A 20,797-nucleotide genomic window follows, 5' to 3' on the forward strand; every position below is an offset into this window, starting at 1 on the left:
CCACAACTACCCACTTGCAAGTATCTGCACCACACACTCAACCTTCCCTCCTGTTACCGTAGATAAGCTATCCCTGTTCCAGTCTTGAAGTCTTACCTCCACTTGTGCATAGAGGCCATTTTTCTTGCCTCTATAAGGACTTAATTCAGCAGTTCTGTCCTCTGATATATCGCCAGCTTTTCTTTGTCCTCAATCATCCCCAGCATACAAAACATATTATTTCACTTCTCTTCAGATAAACAAACTACTCTTCTGTTCTCCCAATCTCCCTACCAGCTATTGTCCCATTTCTTTCTTCCCGTTAGCAGAAAAACTCCTCAAAAGAGTTGTCTATCTTGGCTATTTCTAATTCCTCTCTACTCATTCTCTCTTAAACCCAGTCCAATTAGGTTTTTACCCCTAACACTCAGTGAAATTGTGAGGAAACCGATGACTTTCTATGTTGATAAATCCAGCAGTCAGTCCTTAGTACCTTGTCACTCATTGGACACAGGTGACCACCCCCTCATCCTTGACATACTTTATTCTCTTGGCATTCAGGATCCCATACTGTCTTGGTTTTCCTCCTAGCCCTCTGGTTACCCTTCTTTGGTTCCTTTGCTGTTCTTTCTTTTCCCCAAACTCTTTATGTTGAGATCCACAGGGCTTTAGTCCCAGTCTTCAGTCTTCTCCTCTCTAACTGCATTCACTTTTTTGGAAATGTCATCTATCTCCAGACTTTAGATGCCATCTATTGCCAACACCATTTTATATCTCTATCCCAAATATCTCTTCCAAATCCACAATTGTATTTCCAGCTGCCTTCCTAATGTCACCATGTGGATGTCTAATCGATATCTGAAGTCAACATTTCTAAAACTGAATTCCTGGTTTCCACTCCTCCCCTTATCCACTGCACCCCTCTTCCCTCCCCCACCCCGCAAAAAAAAAGCAGAAACAAAAACCCCTAACCCATCCAAAGACTTATCAATCTCAGTTGATAATAGCTCCATTCTTCTGGTGCTCAGGCCAAAAGCCAAGGAGTGATTTGTGACTCCCTTGTTCTCCGATATTTCACACCCAATCCATCCTGTTGGCTCTACCTTCAAAATATATTCAGGATCTGTCCACTTCTCCCACCTCTTGTGCTACCACCTAGCTCCATGCCATTCCACCTCTTACTTGGATTTCTGAAATAGCCTCCTAATAGGTCTCCTTATATTCATGTTTCAATATAGCAGCCAGAGTGAGAATTTAAATCCTAAAACATATGTTAGTCCTTCGTTCAAAAAAATCCCTGCAGTGGAGGCACCCCACTGGCTCAGTTGGAAGGGCACATGAATCTTAATCTTAGGGTCATGAGTTGGAGCCTCATGTTAGGTATAAAAATTATAAATAAACAAACTTAAAAAAAAATCCCCGTATGGCTCCTCTTTCTACTCAGTGAAATCTTAAGTTCTTACAAGGCCTTACATGATTTGTCATCTTATTTCCTCTCTGACCTAATCAATCCCCCCATTCTCTTCCCCCAACCCCACTCTCACCACAATGGACCCCTTGCTCCTCAAATAAGTCAGGCATTCTCTTGCCTTGTCCCCTGTACCTGATATACACTTGGCTAATTGCCCTACCTCCTTCAGGTCTTGACTCAACCCTCTCCCCAGTAAGGTCTACACTGGCCATCCTATTTCACACTGCAACATATCTACTCAACTCACCCCTGTAATACTCCTGATCTTTGTTAACTTGCTGTAATTTTAATTTTTTCCATTAATACTTATCACCTTCTAACTTGCCATATAAATTAATAGTTTATGATATAGTATTGTTTATTGTCCATTTCTCACTGTTGTGTCCCAAGCACCTATAAGTTACCTGGCACACTATAGGTGCTCAATTAATGTTTATTGAATGAACATATGAATCTTTGCTTCCTCCACAGTACCCAGCACAGTCTATTTTATGTGGTAGATGCTCAGAAAATGTTTGTTGAAAGACTAAATGAATGCAGGAAATATAAAGTCCTAAGTTGTATGGCTTTATGTCCTAGGAAGCTTTGGTTTTATGTGACCCTTTCTTATTTCCCCTATGATCCCAAATGAAAGCATGTTGGCATTAGTAATATTCTGAATACACCTATATTGATTATGGCTAGTGTTAATCAATTTTTTTAAGTTTATATATTTATTATTTGAGAGAAAGTGCACATGCAAGCAAGGAAGGGGCAGACAGAGAGGGAGAGAGAGAATCCCAAGCAGGCTGTGCGCTGCCAGCATAGAGCCTGACTGGGGGCTCGATCCCACAAACCTAAGATCATGAGCTGAGCCAAAATCAAGAGTTGAACACTTAATCAACTGAGCCACCCAGGCACCCCTAATCAATTTTTTAGGTAAGTCAGATATAAACTGTAAGGAAATTACTGAGTTTTACTTGGGTTAAGTGATATTTGCAGTCAGTGAGGGAAGTTTTACATATGTGTTTTTATAGATCAGAATCCTAGTTCTCTACAGCTATGCCCTCTCTTGCCTTCCTCAACTCACCATGCTCTCCCCCAAAGTAAAAGTATTGTTTATGGGGCACCTGAGTGGCTCAGTTTGCTGAGTGTCTGATTTTTGGTTTTTGGCTCAGGTCATGATCTCATGGTTCGTGGGATGGAGCCCCATGTCAGGCTCCGTGCTGACAGCACAGATCCTGCTTGGGATTCTCTCTTTCCCTCTCTTTCTGCCCCTCCCCACTCGTTCCCTCTCTCTCTGTCTCTGTCTCTCTGTCTCTCTCTCCCAAAATAAATAAACTTTTTTTTTTAAAGTGTTGCTTAAAAAGCAGAAACAGACTCATAAACACAGAACCAGCTGGTGGTGGACAGAGGGAGGGAGTAGGGGCATGGGCAAAATAGGTGAAGGGGAATGAGAGATACAGGCTTCCATTTATATAATGAGTAAGTCACAGGGAAAAAGGTGTATCATAGGGAATACAGTCAATGTGTTGTTACAGCATTGTATGGTAACAGATGATAGCTACAATTGTAGTAAGTATAGCATAATGTGTAGACTTGTCAAATCACTATGTTGTACACCTGAAGCTCATGTAACATCGGGTATCAACTATACTTCAATTGAAAAAAAAAAAGTTAGTGTTGCTTAACTGGCAGGGCAGGAGGGTTGCTTAAAACAACGGAAAACCATTCTCTCACAGTTCTGGAAGTCAAAAGTCTGAAATCAAGGTGTCAGCAGGGTTGATTCCTTCCTGGAGTCTCAGAGTACTTAAATTTTTGAAGAAAAAATTCAAAAAGATAAATTCTTAGAGGGCTTTAGTTTCCATCTGTCTGTGTCCTTTGAAACCTTTAAGTCAAATAAATGTTACCAGCTGCTAACCATTCCTTTCAGGCAAAGACGTTCTCATAAAAATCCAACCAAACCAGTTAGGGCAACAACAGGGCCTTCAGTTCACCAGTTAGCACACATTACACATGCTAGTCAGTAAATTCACAGAAGACTGCCTTAAACTAGGAGTCCTACACAAAGTGCCACTGAATTTAAAGAGAAGCAACACCATAAAGTACCTTATGCCTCTAGGACCAATAAAAAAGATGATGATCTGGGAGGCTTTGTTAAGTTAAATCTTGGACAAAGAATCATTGAAAAAAGGTTATTGAAACACTTCTGTCCCTGGTGTGGTGAGTGTTCTTTGCCTGTTTATTTTGTCCTTTATGTGAACATATAACTTTGGGTAAGTGGAATTCTCTTTTTAGCTTCCAAGAAAATGTATGGTAAATTCCACTCTGTGGGTTTCATATTTTCTATAGTTATGGGTCAACAATAGAGGTTCGCTTGTTGGGTGAGGAAAGGTGATCAGTCATTCTTGCTATGCCTGGCTCGCTCGCCTTACACGCTCTCTGTTTATGGTATTGCAGCCTACCTCTCTGTCGTGACCCAGAATCTCCCCTTTCTTGGTGTTCCAGACACTTTTCTCTTACAAGTGACTGAGCTCTTCAGCCTTTGTTGTTTTCTGTAACTGGCCACAGTTACCATGACCCTTATTTCCAGCCTGCCCTGAGTACCAGCTCACATTTTCCATACTTACCCACTTAAGTGTCCTTGGGGTGAGACCAGAAGCCTTTCCAAAATGCCATTTTTCCATAGTATAAGAGAATCAATTGACTCAGGAGATTGAAAAGGAATACATTTGTATTTCTAGCACTGAATATAGCATCTAACATATGGAGAGCACTTAATAAAGGCCTTCATATTTTTGGATGCAGGCCTTCATTATTTTGGAGGTAGGTAGTATATTAATTATAAACAGCCACATTGGTCATTTCCATTTGCATCATATATGCTGCTAGTAAAATCTGTATCAAGTCTGCTGGAGAATTTGGGTATGTCACTATAAAGATAAGCATGCTGGTAGCCTGTGATGAGGCAGCCTCATAGGACAGCATACATGAAAAGGACCATCTCTCATGGCAACAAGGTGACTTATCACTAAGGTGAAAATCACCTTTCTTTCAGAACCATGAGTTATTCTATTCCCTTTTTTTGTCCATAATGAATGGTTCACCATTTCTTGAGCAAGTGCTGTGTGCCAGGTACTGTGTTAGATCCTAGGGATACAAAGACAAAACCCCTGGAGCCAGACAGACCACACAGGGCTAATCTCATGCCTTTCACATGCACCCAAATATGCTTGGTGGTTCCAGCTTCAAATATGTCCAAGGATTTGCTTTGAAATCATTGGCTTTGATGCCTACCACAACTCCTAGGCAAAGCATTTTTCCTACTATTGCTAGGAAACAACAATATTTGTTACATCAATTTTATGTATTGAAAATACAAAAGCCTGGTTTTAAAATCTTTTCATGGCAGGAACACAGTAGCCCTTACAAAATCATCTCAAATAAATTAATTGGTTATTTTAATAATTCTGTGTAAATGAGGATTTTCCATCACTGATTTTTTAAAATGATTTCTTGGGTTTCTGTTTGATATAAAGAAACTTACAGTTCCCAGGGCACCTGGGTAGCTCAGTCCATTAAGCATCACACTCATGAATTCAGCTCAGGTCATGATCCCAGGGTTGTGGGATCAAGCCCTGCGTGGGGCTCAGGGCTGAAAATGGGGCCTACTTAAGATTCTCTCTCCCTCTGTACCTGCTCCACTTGTGCTCGCTCGCTCTCTTTCTCTAAAATAAAATTTGAAAAAAATTTTAAGAAAGAAATTTTCAGTTCCCATCAATTTTTTCTGTGGTACTTTTTATTACAGAAATCCTGTCTGTGTTTATTAATATTCTAGTTAATTCTTCTTACTCTGCTTTTCTTGCTTTTCTCCTTTACAGGGCAATGTTTATTTGTACTACAAGTTATATGGCTTCTATCAGAATCTTTATCGATATATTCTATCCAGAAGTAATAGCCAACTGGTGGGTACAGATTTAAAGGTAAGACTTTCTTTAATTTGGTATAATACTCCTTTTTTTAAAGACCAGGTGGATCTTTCAGTCTAAAAGAGAGTTTGGAAAATAAACTAAAAACGTAAAGTTTTACAAGGCAGGAATGCTCATTTCATTCTTGCATAAATTGAAGGAGCTGGGTTTTCAGTATAATTGCTATTGAGAGGCATGGTTTCTCTCTTCAAAACAGTAATGTGTATCTTGTCCAATTAAATGGTTATCCTTTCCTGCACCAACCATTTTGGTAGTAACTCTGAGTGGTTGGTCTCAGTCCAGTTCCCTGTATACCTACCATTGTTCTTCCAATAACTGGGACGTTCATTCCAGACCAGATTAAGGAAATTCAGCCCTACTTGATTGATTAAAAGACTTTGGTTTAATTAAATACCCTTTCTCACCTAGAACACAAAATTTTATTCTTGATAAATGATACTCACCACGCTAGCAAAAAAAGCTAGAAGGAAACCTTTTCTATACTGAGATTATTATATGCAAGTGATAATCAAATGATTTTTTAGCAACCACTCTTTTTAGATACATTCTGGTAGTTAGCTGTATGGATTCCCTGTGATAAGTCATCTAGCTATATAAACTCACCATTTGTATAGTTTCAGAATATGAGTTACACTTTGACAAAAAAAGGGGTTTAAAAATGTATTTCAGTGTAGCTTAGTGTGATATTTAGCACAGCCAGCAAGTTAAGTTCCTTTCTGCAGATATATTGGTATGTTACATATTGTTAATAAGGGGGAAAAAACTACACACACACACACACACACACACACACACACACACACGTCTCCAAAACACAAAAATTTCTGAGTCTAAGTGAGCCAGAAGTCTGGGAAAAGTTGGTAGCAGTCCATAATCTTGTTATGTGTGAATAAATTACTGTGGGTTGATTTACATTGCCAGTGTTGTCGCTTTTAACATTCTAAGAGAATTTACCAAAGCATTTCTCTTTACTGTATCATCTTGCATCCAGGATGTTGGAAACTGTGCTCCATTTAGCAAGTCCCACAATGGGACCCCCATCGCTCCTTGTGGTGCTATTGCCAACAGCATATTCAATGGTAGGTGACTTTTCCTGTCTCCATGGTATGCCTTTTCATAAGCGTGTAATAACCTAAATGTTCAGAAGATCAACTCTGCAACTGGCAGTTCAAGAAAAATTTTTGTATGCATTATCCATTGACTTATGGTATTTCATTTGCAAATAAGTTCTCCCTTACCAGAGATTTGAAGTAGTTAGGGAACATGAGCTAAATGGAGCTTGACAGTATTTTCCAATATTTGAGGCTTTGGCAAGAAAAAGAATAGTCTTATAATTCCAACACCTATTGCATGTAGGCATGTTGAGAGTCTACTGAAACCCTAGTTTATTTTTCATCTGTGTCTGGTTTTGTACTTTGAAGTGGGGCAAAAATGCTTGCTTATATCTCTGACAATTTTTAATTTCCTTACAGATACCATCATTCTTTCCTACAACCTTAATTCATCTATACATATGGAAGTCCCAATGCTAAGGAGCGGAATTACATGGTGGACAGATAAGTATGTCAAGTTTCGGAATCCAAGTGCCATTAATCTTTCTAGTGCATTTACAGGTGAGATACATATGTTAAATATTTTTACCTCTTTACAGAAACATTGATTTTTATATATGGGGAAATGTTTATGATACCTCCTTCTTTACTTTTTGTTGACCTCCGTTTTGCTCTAACTTTCCCTACCTGCAGGCACCTCCATCATATACCTATCAGAAACATGAAATGATTGGTGCCCTGGTTCTTTCAGTTTATCATTTGGAAAAAGGCAATGTTTTAAAAAACGTGTTGCTTCATCTGTAATTAGGGTCACCATGTAATTTATTGTCCAACCTGGTGCACTTTTGAGAGTAAAAAGGGGCACGAGAATAAGTCAAGTCATATGTTTGTTTGAAATTTGTATTTATTTATCAATAAATTGACATTACCCTATTGGTGGGCCTGTAAAATAATTCTATACAAACTATTTTAAAATGCAATTCTTTCAAAACTTAAAATGACATATCTGTGTATATTAAAACAACCTAAAAAAACTACTTTATTATTAGAATATTAAAAATAACATAAGCAGAATAATTATTCTGGATAGTCACATACTTTAATCAGTTTCTTGGCCATATCTGTCTTCATTACATGCCTCTGTATTTTTATTTTTTCTTATAGTTTTTTTTAACATTTATTTATTTTTGAGAGAGAAAGAGGGAGCACAAGCAGGGGAGGGGCAGAGAGAGAGGGAAACACAGAATCTAAAGCAGGCTCCAGGCTCTGAGCTACGAGCACAGAGCCTGATGTGGGGCTCAAACTCATGAACTGTGAGATCATGACCTAAGCTGAAGTCAGATGCTTAACCAACTGAGCCACCCAGGGAACCCACATGCCTCTTTATTTTTCTAATGAACCTGTTCTATTATTTTAAAAACATTTTATTGAAATATTTTTGCACCAAAAACCATAAGGTACCTAGGAATAAACCTAATCAGAAAGGTAAATGATCAGTGCACTGAAAACTATAGAAAGTTTATGAAAGAAATTGAAGAAGACATGAAGAAATGGAAACAGTCCATACTCATGGATTGGAAGAATAAATATTGTTAAAATGTCAATACTACCCCAAAAAGCTTGACAGATTAGAGAATAAAAGGAAAAAATTAGAAAAGGAAAAAAGAGGTAAAAAAGGAAAATGCTTTGAATAGAATAAAATAAAATGATGAAAGTCAAATAGAATTTTTAAAATTTTTAAAATGTAAAAAATATAGTAGAAAAAGTTAAAGAAAAATCTTTTTAATAAAAATAGAAAATAAAAATAGATTTTTTTCTTTTTCTGTATTCAAGAATAAGAAAAGAAAAAAAATTGAATAAAAGGACTAGCGAATAGAATGAAGTACCATTGAAATTACATCTGGTTTCCCATAGAAGTGAAGCTATGAAGCACTTTGTAGTCCATAAACTAAGCAGGGGGAAAGACGTGTTTGTCAAGAGCACTGTTGGCCCAGTTAGGCAGGGTTTAGTGTAAAGGTCTGTTCTCCACTAGATGGTACTGCTTAGCTTACTGGGGTGGATTGTTGTGGCGTATGTAGGTGTGTATGCCCATGTGCAGAAGGGCTGAAAATGGTGTCACCCAGCTACCCAGTCTCTAGTATCGGAACTCTGTGCTCTCTGTGACTGGCAATCAAGCACCCTTCCTTTGTCTTGGGCTTCTGTCCACTACCCGCTTTTACACTGTCTGTGACCAAGCAGTCAGGTTGCCAGGCGGCACCTGACTCAGATGCGGCTGTGTTTCCCAACCCCTGACTTCTGAGGGACTGCAGCTCTGACCTGCTCAGACCTTCTGGAGGAGGGTCTTGTTGAGCAATGGCTGGATGCCAACCCACCCCCAGGATTGTTTGGGAGACTGCTGCTGCTGATGCCCAGAGACTGCAGCTGGGTGCCAGTCTACTCCAAAAACAGTTCATGTGATCTTGTAGCAGTAGTGTTTCAGGGTTTATGGAAAATCACAACACACATCTGGCACCAGGTTTCCCCTTAATGTCCTTGTTCCAGCACCAGCCAATGTGGCTGCTCTCCAGGGTCCGCTGAGGCCTTTGCCTGTGGGGAGGCCACACAGCCTCTACCAAATGTCCTCCCAGCAGGGGAACCACCTCTCCTGTGTGATCTCGCTTTCTGCTCCTGGGGATTTGCCCTTCCCACCAGAGCACTTCCAGGTATCAAGCTGCAGAGTTTCAGACTCTGCACTTCCCCTGTTTATAGAGTCTTAATGGAACTTAAACCCTCTCCTTTCTCCTTCTCCCTTCTCCCTTCTCCCTTCTCCCTTCTCCCTTCTCCCTTTTTTTTTGTTCCATCCCTGTGACTGATTCCACTTTTCCACTTTCTCTCCAGCTGCTTTTTTTTTGGGTGGGGGGCTGATTTTCCAGTACTCTTCCCCCATCTCTGTCTTCTCTCTGCAAGCAAATACAGTTCCCTGCCCTCCACAGCTTCTCTCTCCCCCAGTTCACCTCTCTGCACCATGTACCTGCTGAGTTCTGTGGTTTGGGTTGTGCAGATTGTTGTGTTAATCCTGAAATCAGTTTTCTAGGTGTGTGAGATGATTTAGTGTTGATCAGGCTGCATTTCAGGGATAAGAGACGCAAAAAAAATTTTCCACGCTGTTCTGCCATTTTTGGCCCCTCCTCCAGATGCTATACAATATTAAACTTTCTTGATATCATTTAATTCTGGAAGAGAAAAACATTTTTTATTCAGTTAAAAATAAGAGTTCCAGGGTGCCTGGGTGGCTCAGTCAGTTAAGCATCTGATTCTTGATCTCAGGGTCATGAGTTCATGTTCTGTGTTGGGTTTTGCACTGGGCACGAAGCCTACTTTAAAAAAAAAAGAAAAGACAATGAAATGAAATAAACAAAATAATTAATAAATAAATAAAATAGGAGCTCCATCAAAAGAGTTTTTACATAAATTGAAATATCCAGAGCAGAATTATAGAATTTGTTTTTAAATGTTTATTTATTTTTGAGAAAGAGAGAGACAGAACATGAGTCAGGGAGGGGCACAGAAAGATGGACACACAGAATCTGAAGCAGGCTCCAGGTTTCTGAGCTGTCAGGACAGAGCCTGACAATGGCTCAAACCCACGGGCTGTGAGATCATGACCTGAACCCAAGTTAGACACTTAACCAACTGAGCCACCCAGGTGCCCCACAATCATAGAATTTAAAATTTAAATTTGTACACATTTTGACCTCTTATTATGTAATATGTTCAATAATTTCCTGCTTTTTGGGGGGTAAATTTTAATATCTTCTTGTTTGCAAGCTTGGCTTTCAATAACTATAATTCATTAAATCAAAAACTGAAGTTTTTTGATATTCCATATTTTGGATACTTTAAAATTTTTCAACTCTTTTGAATTAAATTCAACCAAAAGTTAGAGGGCTTAAAAAAGTTTGAGATCATTGTAGGACACATCTTTTGGTATATAAAATAGTTCTTCAAAGGCTCAAACATTTCTAAATTTCTGGTTGATGATATATAACAAAGACAGGCCACATACCATGCTGATGTATTTCCTTAATTTAGCATCCCTATTACTGTAAAAATTTTGCAGTTCAGTTTCAAAAATACTTAAATTTGCACAACTACAGCTCTTCTTTTGATTGGTAAAATAGTGTAGTTTGTTTGGATATAATTATAAATTATGTATGTACTACAACCAATTTAAGAACATTGTTGTGTAAATTTCTCAATTTATTAAGAACATTATCTTTATTCTGATATTGTGCTCCACCACATTTGTATTTGTATTATCACTACAAAGCCAAAAATTTACACTTGCTGTTTGAATTTTTTAACTGAATTTAGAATCAATTTATTATAATATTAGAGGCTTTATCTTTCAAGATTGAATATCTAAAAGCCTTGCTTTGATTCCATGAAAAATCAAACCCAAAAAATCAGACCAGCATTATAATTAACTTGTCTGGTGTTTCTATTTGAAACATCTGAAGACACTAATGTAAAACTTGCCTCATTTAACTGTTTACAGTTTTTTGTGCTAATAGAGGCAAAACATGAAAGCTTTTTTTTTTTCTTTTTTGGTAACAACAACAACAACACAACAACAACAACAAACCCTCTAAATTAAAGGAGAAGGAAGCTCACTTGATCTAAATGACAAGTCAAGGTCGTGCTCACATTATTAGATATAAATAGACATTCTGTAGCTATCTGAGGTAAAGCATTGTCTTTGGATACACTCTTCTAAAAATAGCCACAAACTTCTAAAGTAGATTCTGATGTTCTTCAGCAGATTTATGTCTTTTAATTTTCACTCAGTCACTGACATCACAATGATTCCCCTGTTGTGGGGTAAATGCCAACTAACACTGCAAGTTTCACATTCATCAACTTTCTCAAGAAACTGTACTTAATTTTATATTAAACATATGTGTTCCCTTTTTAACTCTTCACAGCTACAGGGACTTTCTAGCAAATAAAAACTGATACCAAACAATAAAATAGTTACATATTTGCACCATATAATAAATAATAAAACCACAGTTGCAAGGGAGTTCAGATGACTCTAAGCAAGACCGTTCAGCATCTATTTCCCACATATATCATGTATGTATAATGTAACCTATAATTTCCCATGTTTCCCACTGATCCCACTGGCTTATAGACTGGCATCTTCATGCATCTCACAGGCCAAGAGTGAGGTTATGACCTAATCAGTTGGAGTGTCAAACAGCTGGCAGAGGTCACAGGAATATGTTGTGTTTTGATTGAAAGGGTCTCTGGTTATCTTTCACTAATTACACATTAAAGTAAGTACTCCATTCACTGCACATTGGTATTTCACACACTACCCGTTAAGACCTGGAAGGTGGAGGGATGGAGTTATAAACATATTATTTGTTTGGGGTAAATGCTAAGTCAGTTGGGATAACAGACAACAGACATCAGCTGGAACTGCTTTAGACAAACGGGCATGTAATGGTCACTTTATCTCTGATTGACTTCCTACTGTTTGAAAGGAACTTGGCAGCATTCTATAGTTTTGTCTTCCCACATAACCACAGGCCTATAACACAAAGGGGCCTTGGCTTTCATCTTCTGCTATACTTTGTTCTTACCTTCACTGTAAGAGTTACCACATTATCTTGTAATTATCTATTTGAATACTTGTCATCCCCACTTCGAGTCTGTGAATTCCCTGAGGAAATTAGGAAGTTTTATATCCCTGTTCCTTCATACATAGTGAGCAATCAAGAAAAGCTTATTGTTGAATGAATGGATAAAAGTAAATGACCCAACTTGGAAAATGAAGAAAAGTGGTGCCTCTTAAACCACACTTCTTATACTCTTCAGTAGTGGGATGGAGTGGGAGCGGGGTTTGGTAGGAGAAGGCATGCTTGAACCTACATTTTTAACAAGCTCCTTGGGTGACTTGGGTGTCAATGTGCCCATAGGACACATTGTCTTAGGGCATGTCTCTGGCTAAAGTAGACAGAGGGTGAGGTCCACAGTATGGGTACCAAAGGCAATTTCAATTTTTATCAAAATTCTTCTGGCAACAGTGATTGAAGTTTTGGGAAGGGTCAAAATAGGTGAGCTCCACAGAATTTGCAGAGGAAGTTTCTCCAGCAAAGGATTATTTCCTGAGGAAGTGTTTAAGAATACAAACATACTTCAACAGATTAATCCAACCAAACACAGTACTCACTTTTACCAGCACCACACCCCATGCTTAGAAAACACGACTGGGTTTCTTTTAAGAGAAAATAGTTTAGTTAATTGTCAGAGTTGAGAAAGAGTGGTTTTCCCTTTTTCATTTTGTTTTCTACAAATACTAGGACCAATTGTCTGGAACTAAAAAGTTCATTAAACAATTTTCCATTATTAACTCATTCTTTAAAATTCAATATAGTTTTTAGGATCAACTTCTGTCAGCTTTAATTAGAACCACTCATTCCTTTATTGAGCATATATTGAATACCTACTATGTGCCAGGCACTAGACTAAATGCCAGCAGAAAAAAGATGAAGAAGACATTGTACTCAAGAATCTGCTGTAGAGTGGGAGAGGCAGACATGCCCACCATGGGCCCTAAAGTGGGAAGTATGAGAATGAGACTAAACTCAACAGACTCATTTCCTGGCACTGGCCCTCCCTCCTGTGCTTCCAACATTCCCACAGCACCCAAACCGACTAGGCCTCCTGGATTTAGAAGAGGCTTGCAGTACCTTTGCTCTTCACCTCCTCCCATCTACCAGTTCCTCCTCACTTCCAGCCTTCAGCTCTTAGGCACACTATTGCAGAGAATCTCTGTTTAACATGATCTTCATGCACAGACATGATAATTTCCTTAGATTACATTTCTAGAAGTAGACTTTCTAGACCAAAATATAATTAAACCTTTTTTTAAAAAAAGTTTATTTATTTTGAGAGAGAGAGAGCAAGAGAGAGACAGGGGTAGGGCCAAAGAGAGAGGGAGAGAGAGAATCCCAAGTAGGCTCTGCACTGTCAGCACAGAGCCTGATGCAGGGCTCGAACCCACAGACTGTGAGATCATGATCTGAACCAAAATCAAGAGTCAAACACTTAACCGACTGAGCCACCCAGGCACCCTTATCAAACTTTTTGATGCACGTTCCTAGATTGCCAGAGGTGTTATTAATCCACACATTTCTCTGCTCTGTTCAAGAGTTCCCATTTCCATTGCATCATCAAGGGTTGTCACTCTTTTTCTCTTTACCAATTAACCAAGTTAGGTGAAATGATCATATCTTGTTTTAATTTTCTCTCTTTAAATTACTAATGAAGTTAAAGAAAACATAGAACCTATGATGATATCACTGAATACAACCACTATTATAATTTTCTCTACCTGTTTTTTCTCAGTGCTTTATATGTATTTAATGTAGTTGAACACATAATATACATATAATTTGATACTCCGTTCTTTTTTAACCCTATGACAAATCATCATTATTTCCCCTACATTTCTCTAGAGTCTTTTTAATCCATTATTTTTAGTGGTTATGTATTCAGAGAGCTCACACACATGCTCACACACACACACACACACACACACACTTTTTTTTAAGTCTTAATTTTTATTTCTCTTAAGAATGCAAAAGTTTTTTCATTCTCTACATTCTAAGGAAAACTGAATGGATATAGATGATTTCTTTCAACCATGTCCATTATTTTCTTCCCACAGGAACCGCAAAGCCCCCATACTGGTCTAAACCTGTCTATGAACTGGATTTAGAGGATACAGAAAACAATGGCTTCCTCAATGATGACTTCATTGTGTGGATGCGGACAGCTGCCTTTCCTACTTTCAAAAAACTATACCGTCGACTCAATCGAGTACAGTATTTTATTGAAGGCTTGCCTGCTGGTAACTACAGTTTCAACATTACCTACAGTATCCTTTTATACCACTTTTGCTCCTGGGGATGAAGAAAAATCAGTGTCCATCTGGGCACTAGTTGTTGAATTATTTCATTTTTTACTTTTCTATTCTACAATCTAATCTATCTATATGAAGAAGAAATATATAGTTCTCTCATAGGTAATACTGTCACTTGCCACCATATAGCTGTTTTTCTACACCTTATGTAATCAAATGTGTACAATGGGTTTTTTAGGAATAACAGTAAAGCAGTATCAGGTAAGTAGGTATGGGTAAGTAAGGAGGGATATTTCTATCCTCCAAGAAAGATTAAGTACCACGGAGCCTTGAGATCTTTAACAGAGAGGAGAAGACTGCTATGTAAGATGGGATGAGTTTGGAGGACCATAGTAATGAAGAGAGAGCAATTTGATAAGAAGTAAATGTAGAAAATGGGCTAAAAATAATGAAAACTGAGACTGTAGAGCCTTTTATTCTAGGCAAAACTATAGACCAAGGGAGCCCCGGACTCAAGAAGCAGGTCGGGTTCATCCAACCCATGTGATGTGTGCTGTAAGCTGTGCTCTGAAGACGCTATTCTTCCCTCCTTTGGCACAAAGCCAGCTAGTAGGGGTCAGTGCCTTGGTTACAGACATAAGGTCCAAGTTAGGAGATACATGCTTTCATATGAGATTCTGAATTTTTTACTTAGTTCAAAAATACAAATGTAACTCTTGATCTAAAAACAAAAAGACTTAATTTCAAAATGACACCAAACACTGTTTTTTTTAAAAAATATATATATTTATAAGCAATTTATACTCACTGTCATCATCAGACTTTAAAGTCTCTTCCTAATCCTCCTTGAAGCTGAAACTTTCCAGGGCTTGTAAAAACTTTGGGACATCAGCCCAAATAAGCATCAGCACTTCCAGTAGCATCTCAGGGTTACTGACTGGGGGTTGTTCTTGGGGCCCGTGGCAGGCCAGAGGGTCTTAACACAAAGCTGTCTCCCTCCTTAGTTTCTATACCTCTCAGGGAGCTTGAATGAGAAATACTTGAGAATAAGTGAATTGACTGCATGTGCTCCAGTTCCCAGCTCCATCTTGTCTTCTATCCTGGAGTGTGGATATCTCCATCCTGACAGGGGAGGGGGACCTTCCTCAGTCAAAGACGCCCCTACCGACGTGACACAGTCTCTACTTCTCAGCCTGTTGCCTCCTTTTTGTTCACTGATGAGGAGTGCAGTTTGCCTTCAGTTTGTTCATTTTCATGTCTCCCAAAATGAAAATGAAAGCCACAAACTGATTTCTCTTATGCAGCATTATCCATACACATCAAAGAGTAAGCCAAAGACTATTACCTTTTTAATAGGATTTTAGCAACCCCCCCCCCCCAAAATTTGAGATTGAAAGTTGCTTGACAGCAGTCTCTCAAATTAGATCTTCCGGTGCCACCAACTTTGTCTATGACTGCCTTACCAGTTACAGTAGCAATCACAAAACAGGAAGAAAAAAACCAATCATGTCCTCACAATGCATGATAAGGAGTTTCAAGTTGAGGAGAAGCATGGGTTCCAAACAAAGGAGACACTCTGTTTCTCCTCTGGAGACAAGCTCTCCTCAGGTGACTTCGCTCACAGCCATATTTTAATGCTGATGACTCTCAAGTGTAAATCTAGCAAGCAGAACCTAGATCCTGAGTTTCAGTCCTATACTTGTGCTCACCATGCTGAGCCCTGATGTGAGCGGTACCCAGCCTGCCTCACGGCCTGGCTGCTATGCAAGGAGAACAGCTATATCTGAGCCGCTGCAAACACCTACCACTCCTAAGGGGAAAAAGATGTTCTTTGTGCAAGGAAATGATCTTAATGGAACTGAGGAAAGAAAACAGGCAGGTGGGTCAAAGTGGCACTCAAGGACCTGGTGACAGTGAAGAATTCTGATGGAAAAGAAAGAGAGAGAACTTGTTTCCTTGTTAGGAAACTGGTTAATTTCCTTGTGCCTTTAAATCGCATGTTGCCAAGTGATTCGAGGCCTTTTAAGAGCTTTGCTGGGAAATGCTTCTGTCCTGTGCCGTTGCTATGAGAAGCCTTTATTTGTTTATTAGTTTGGTTTACAAAAGGCACCAGATGTTTAAAAACCTCAGGCCACATGCATAATCAAAATGACATCATTAAAATGCTAACGATAGCAAACCCACTTCAAATATTTTCTCTCCGGCAGTGAGGGATGTTTGCTTTTTCAAAACCCAAATGAATGCACCACCTTTAGCTTTCCCACCAAAAATGTTTTGCCATCTATCTCATTATTTTTAATTCTTCACTGGTCTTGAAGAATTTTCCCTCAGGTAGAAATTCAAACAGTCTATGAAGGACTTTAGCCTACGCTGGGTCTCCTGATTCATAAACATAAATTTAGGCTTGCTGTAAAACCCATCTGTATTCTTTTCATTTCCTTGGGTCTGCCAAAGGAAATTAAATATATTTGTTCATAATTTAGTTGTCCGTAAGCCATTCTGATGTATTTGTGTCAGAATTTCTTTTATAGACTAGAGCTATGGTGAGAGAAGGCTTCTTTTTACTTAATTTCATTCCAGCAAGATACACCACATTGCTTGGTAAACATTAGACAATATGACATTGAATATTCAACCATTCTTTTAACCTACAAAACAACAAATATATGTGGTTCAGATATTGAGGATACTATATTGGTACTATAATGAGGATATACAGTGGTAGAGCTGACAGTGTCGAGATAGGTCCTTAACAGTTCTTCTTGTTTTAGATTTTCCAGTAACCAGGTTCAAAGGAGAAAAATCAGTTGTTCTTTCCACCCTGACATGGAGTGGAGGCAGTAGCCTTTTCTTAGGTCTCGCCTACACAGTGACAGGAGCTGTGACATGGTTGGCTGCCTTTTCCATGATGGCAATCCACTTGATGCTGAAAGAAAAGAGAACGCTCTTCATCGAGCGGTAAAGTCAAGTTTTAAAAAGAAAACAAGAAAACACAGAAATGGACAATGAAGCAACTAACAGAGCCAATGATTTCTGACAAGGCTTGAAATGACGGGGATGTTTCATCAAGGGGAACTGGATGGACCAACCAAGTGCAATCCCAGAAAGATAAATACTGAGAGTTTCAGGGTGAAGAAGAGGAAGAAGAGGGGGAGAAAGCGGTGGAGGAGGAAGGATGGAACAGCATAATTATGTATTTAGTAAAGTGTCCTTGGAATGGGAAAGATAAGTCATCCTTGAGTTCTTTTCTTTAAATTTTTTAAATTTATCTATTTATTTTGAAAGGCAGAGAGAGAGAGAGAGAGCACACAAGTAGGGCAGGAACAGAGAGAGAGGGAAAGAGAATCCCAAGCAGGGTCCATACTGTCTGCACAGAGCCCAATGCTGGGCTCAAACTCAAACCGTGAGGTCATGACCTGAACCGAAATCAAGAGTTGGACACTTAACCGACTGAGCCACCAGGTGCCCCCATCCTTGAGTTCTAAACCAAGTCTCAGGTGTTTATTTGAAGCCCTGTGCCAAAGGCCGGTGAATGCCTAGGGAAGAATGCCATCAGCAGACATAAGTAAGTAAGTCTGGGTTCCCAAAGACTTTTAACCTCAGTCTCAGACCATGAGTCTTCATTGCCTGGTAGAAATTACAGACTTTCTAACAATTGCTGAGCAGTGAATTTAGCAATCAGGATGATTTTTAAAAACTTATTTATTCAATGTTCTCTTCTTTCTAGGGATTCAAAACTCAGTTTTCTCTGCTAAGTATATACCTAGCAAAGATTATGGCAGTGCTTTGACCACCCAATATATAGCAATACACCAAAAAGAAAGGCCGGAGGGTTTCCTAAAGCTATCCATGTAGCTAAGAAGGAAGCACTGAACGTTGTAGATTCTCTCAAAAGTTGTATTCAGCATTTAAGGACACAAAACAATTCTAGAACTTATATTAGATGATATATCCTGGAAAGCAAATGATGTGTATTTATTTATAATACTTGAATTATATGTGTTGAGGGAGCTTCTCAGGGTCCATCTTAAAAGGTTTAAATACCTACTACATGTAACTTAAATATATATATAATATATTATATTAATATATATTAAATATATATAATATATTATCTTAAATATATAATTATTAAATATAATTATTAAATATACACATTAAATATATAAATAATATATATTAAATATATATAAATATATATGTATGTGTGTGTATATATATGTATGTGTGTGTATATATATACATATATATAATGTTTATTTATTTATTTTGAGAGAGCAAGCAGAGGAAGGGCAGAGAGAGAATTCTAAGCAGGCTCCACACTGTCAGTGCTGAGCTTGATGTGGGGTTCCAACTCAAGAACCATGAGATCATGACCTTAAATGAAATTAAGAGTCATCACTTAACCGACTAAGCCACCCAGGCACCCCCTTGCTGAAGGTAACTTAGAGAAGACTGAATGAAGTACTTAGTAAAGCTGCAGAGTAAGAATCCCAATAGACTTGTATACCTAGATCTAATATTAACTTGTAAAAACATGTTTATGTTTATTTTATTATTATTTTTATTTTAAAAACCTTTATTTTTAAATTATTTTTAACGTTTATTTAGTTTTGAGACAGAGAGAGACAGAGCATGAATGGGGGAGGGTCAGAGAGAGAGGGAGACACAGAATCCAAAAGAGGCTCCAGGCTCTGAGCTGTCAGCACAGAGCCCGACGCGGGGCTCGAACTCACAGACCGCGAGATCATGACCTGAGCCGAAGTGGGACGCTCAACCAACTGAGTCACCCAGGCGCCCCTAAAAAAACCTTTTAATGTTTAATTTTGAGAGAGACAGGAGCGGGGGAGGGGCAGAGAGAGAGGGAGACACAGAATCCTAAGCAGGCTCCAGGCTGCAAGCTGTGAGCTCAGAGCCAGATGTATGGCTCGAACTCACGAACCACAAGATCATAACATAAGCTGAACTCAGATGCTTAACCCACTGAACCACCCAGGCACCCCTATATTTATTTTTTAAGGCAGGAGAAGCTTTATTCTGTGATGACTCTAGGAGAATTTTAAAGAAAAATACAGTACCAACACATGTTTGTCTCTTTGGCAGCTAAGAAAGCATTTTTTGTTGCAACTTTCTGCATTCAGCAAATAGTTGAGTACTTTTCCAAAAAAAAAAAAAAAACCCACAAAATTTCAAGTTCCAACTCTGAAATCTCAGAATCCCTCCCCTATGTCACCTTTGAACTGTAACCAGTAGCCTCTGGTGTCCAGGTGTAGTAGGCCAGATAATACCTTACCTCTCACCCCAAAGATACCCATGGCCTCATCCCAGAACTAGTGAACATTACCTTAGATGTCAAGAGACTTTTCAGATGTGATTAAATTAAGGGTGTTATGGTATGGGGAGATTATCCTGGATTACCTGGGTGTGCCCAGTCCTTATAGGAGATGCAGGAGATCAGAAGAATAGCAGGAATGTGGCAATGGAAGCAAGAGATTGGAGATGGGAGGGATGCAAGGAAAGCACTGTGATCCAAAGAATGCAGGCAGCCTCAAGGTGCTGAAGAAAGAGAGAAACATCCTCCCCTGAAGCCTCCTGAAGTTCTCTTGACATCTTGAGACTTCTGACCCCCAGAACTGTAAGAGAATAAATTTATGTTGTTCTAAGCACCGAGTGTGTGGTAATTTGTTACAGCAGTCATAAAAAAGGAACATACTAGGGTTTGGCCATGCTCTAGTCCCCAGAACAATTGTGTCTCAAGCTTAGGTGAATGATCCAGGGCAGACGGCTAAGAAAGAATGGAGCTTACACCTGAACCAGGCCAGAGACTTCAGATCCTGGGTTCTTGCCCTCTAGTCCACAGTCCTCAGTTACGGTGCTGGCTCAAAAAAGGCATGAACACATTTGTTGCTTCTCAACTTCGTTTGTCAGCGTATAGAATGCTGTATTTGTCAGGGTTCTCCAGAGAAACAGAACCGTGTGTGTGTGTGTGTGTGTGTGTGTGTGTGTGTGTGTGTGTGTGTGTGTAGGCTCGGAAAATGCAATATCTAATTCAGGAGGCTGGCAGCCTGAACGTTCAGGAAAGAGTTAACAGTTCAAGCCAAAAGACAACCCGCTGGAGAAATCAAGAAGAGTGAATATTGCAGATGAATCCTAAAGTCTGTGTGTTCAGGAGAAGTTAGTCTTTTTTTCTCTTCAGGCTTTCAACTGTTTGGATGAGACTACTCACATTATAGAGGGCAGTCTGCTTTACTCCATCCATCAATTTTTTTAGTTACATTTTTTTTGTGGGGGGAGCACCTGGTTGGCTCAACTCAGTGGAGTGTGGGACAGTTGATCGTGGGGTTGTGAGTTTGAGCCCCATGTTGGGTGTCGAGACTACTTAAGAAAAAAAACGTAAAAAAAATTGTTTCTGGAA

At 39.0% G+C, this 20,797-nt stretch overlaps 1 protein-coding gene across 2 annotated transcripts in view; it reads left to right on the top strand.

The window, feature by feature from the left end:
* Positions 1 to 18,402, top strand: part of LOC106969428 (cell cycle control protein 50C-like) — a 28,361-nt gene extending 9,959 nt beyond the window's left edge. Inside the window, exons 4-8 of one of the 2 annotated variants that reach the window (XM_015065955.3) lie at positions 5,311 to 5,412; positions 6,410 to 6,497; positions 6,891 to 7,031; positions 14,188 to 14,397; positions 17,154 to 18,402. In XM_015065955.3, the coding sequence (XP_014921441.1) occupies positions 5,311 to 5,412; positions 6,410 to 6,497; positions 6,891 to 7,031; positions 14,188 to 14,397; positions 17,154 to 17,344 (732 nt within the window). In that variant the 3' untranslated portion in view covers positions 17,345 to 18,402. The remainder of the gene's footprint in view (positions 1 to 5,310; positions 5,413 to 6,409; positions 6,498 to 6,890; positions 7,032 to 14,187; positions 14,398 to 17,153) is intronic. The other variant, XM_015065954.3, reaches the window with a different exon arrangement.
* Positions 18,403 to 20,797: the final 2,395 nt, after the last annotated feature.

Source organism: Acinonyx jubatus, chromosome C2 (assembly GCF_027475565.1).
Source record: "Acinonyx jubatus isolate Ajub_Pintada_27869175 chromosome C2, VMU_Ajub_asm_v1.0, whole genome shotgun sequence".
NCBI lineage: Eukaryota > Metazoa > Chordata > Mammalia > Carnivora > Felidae > Acinonyx > Acinonyx jubatus.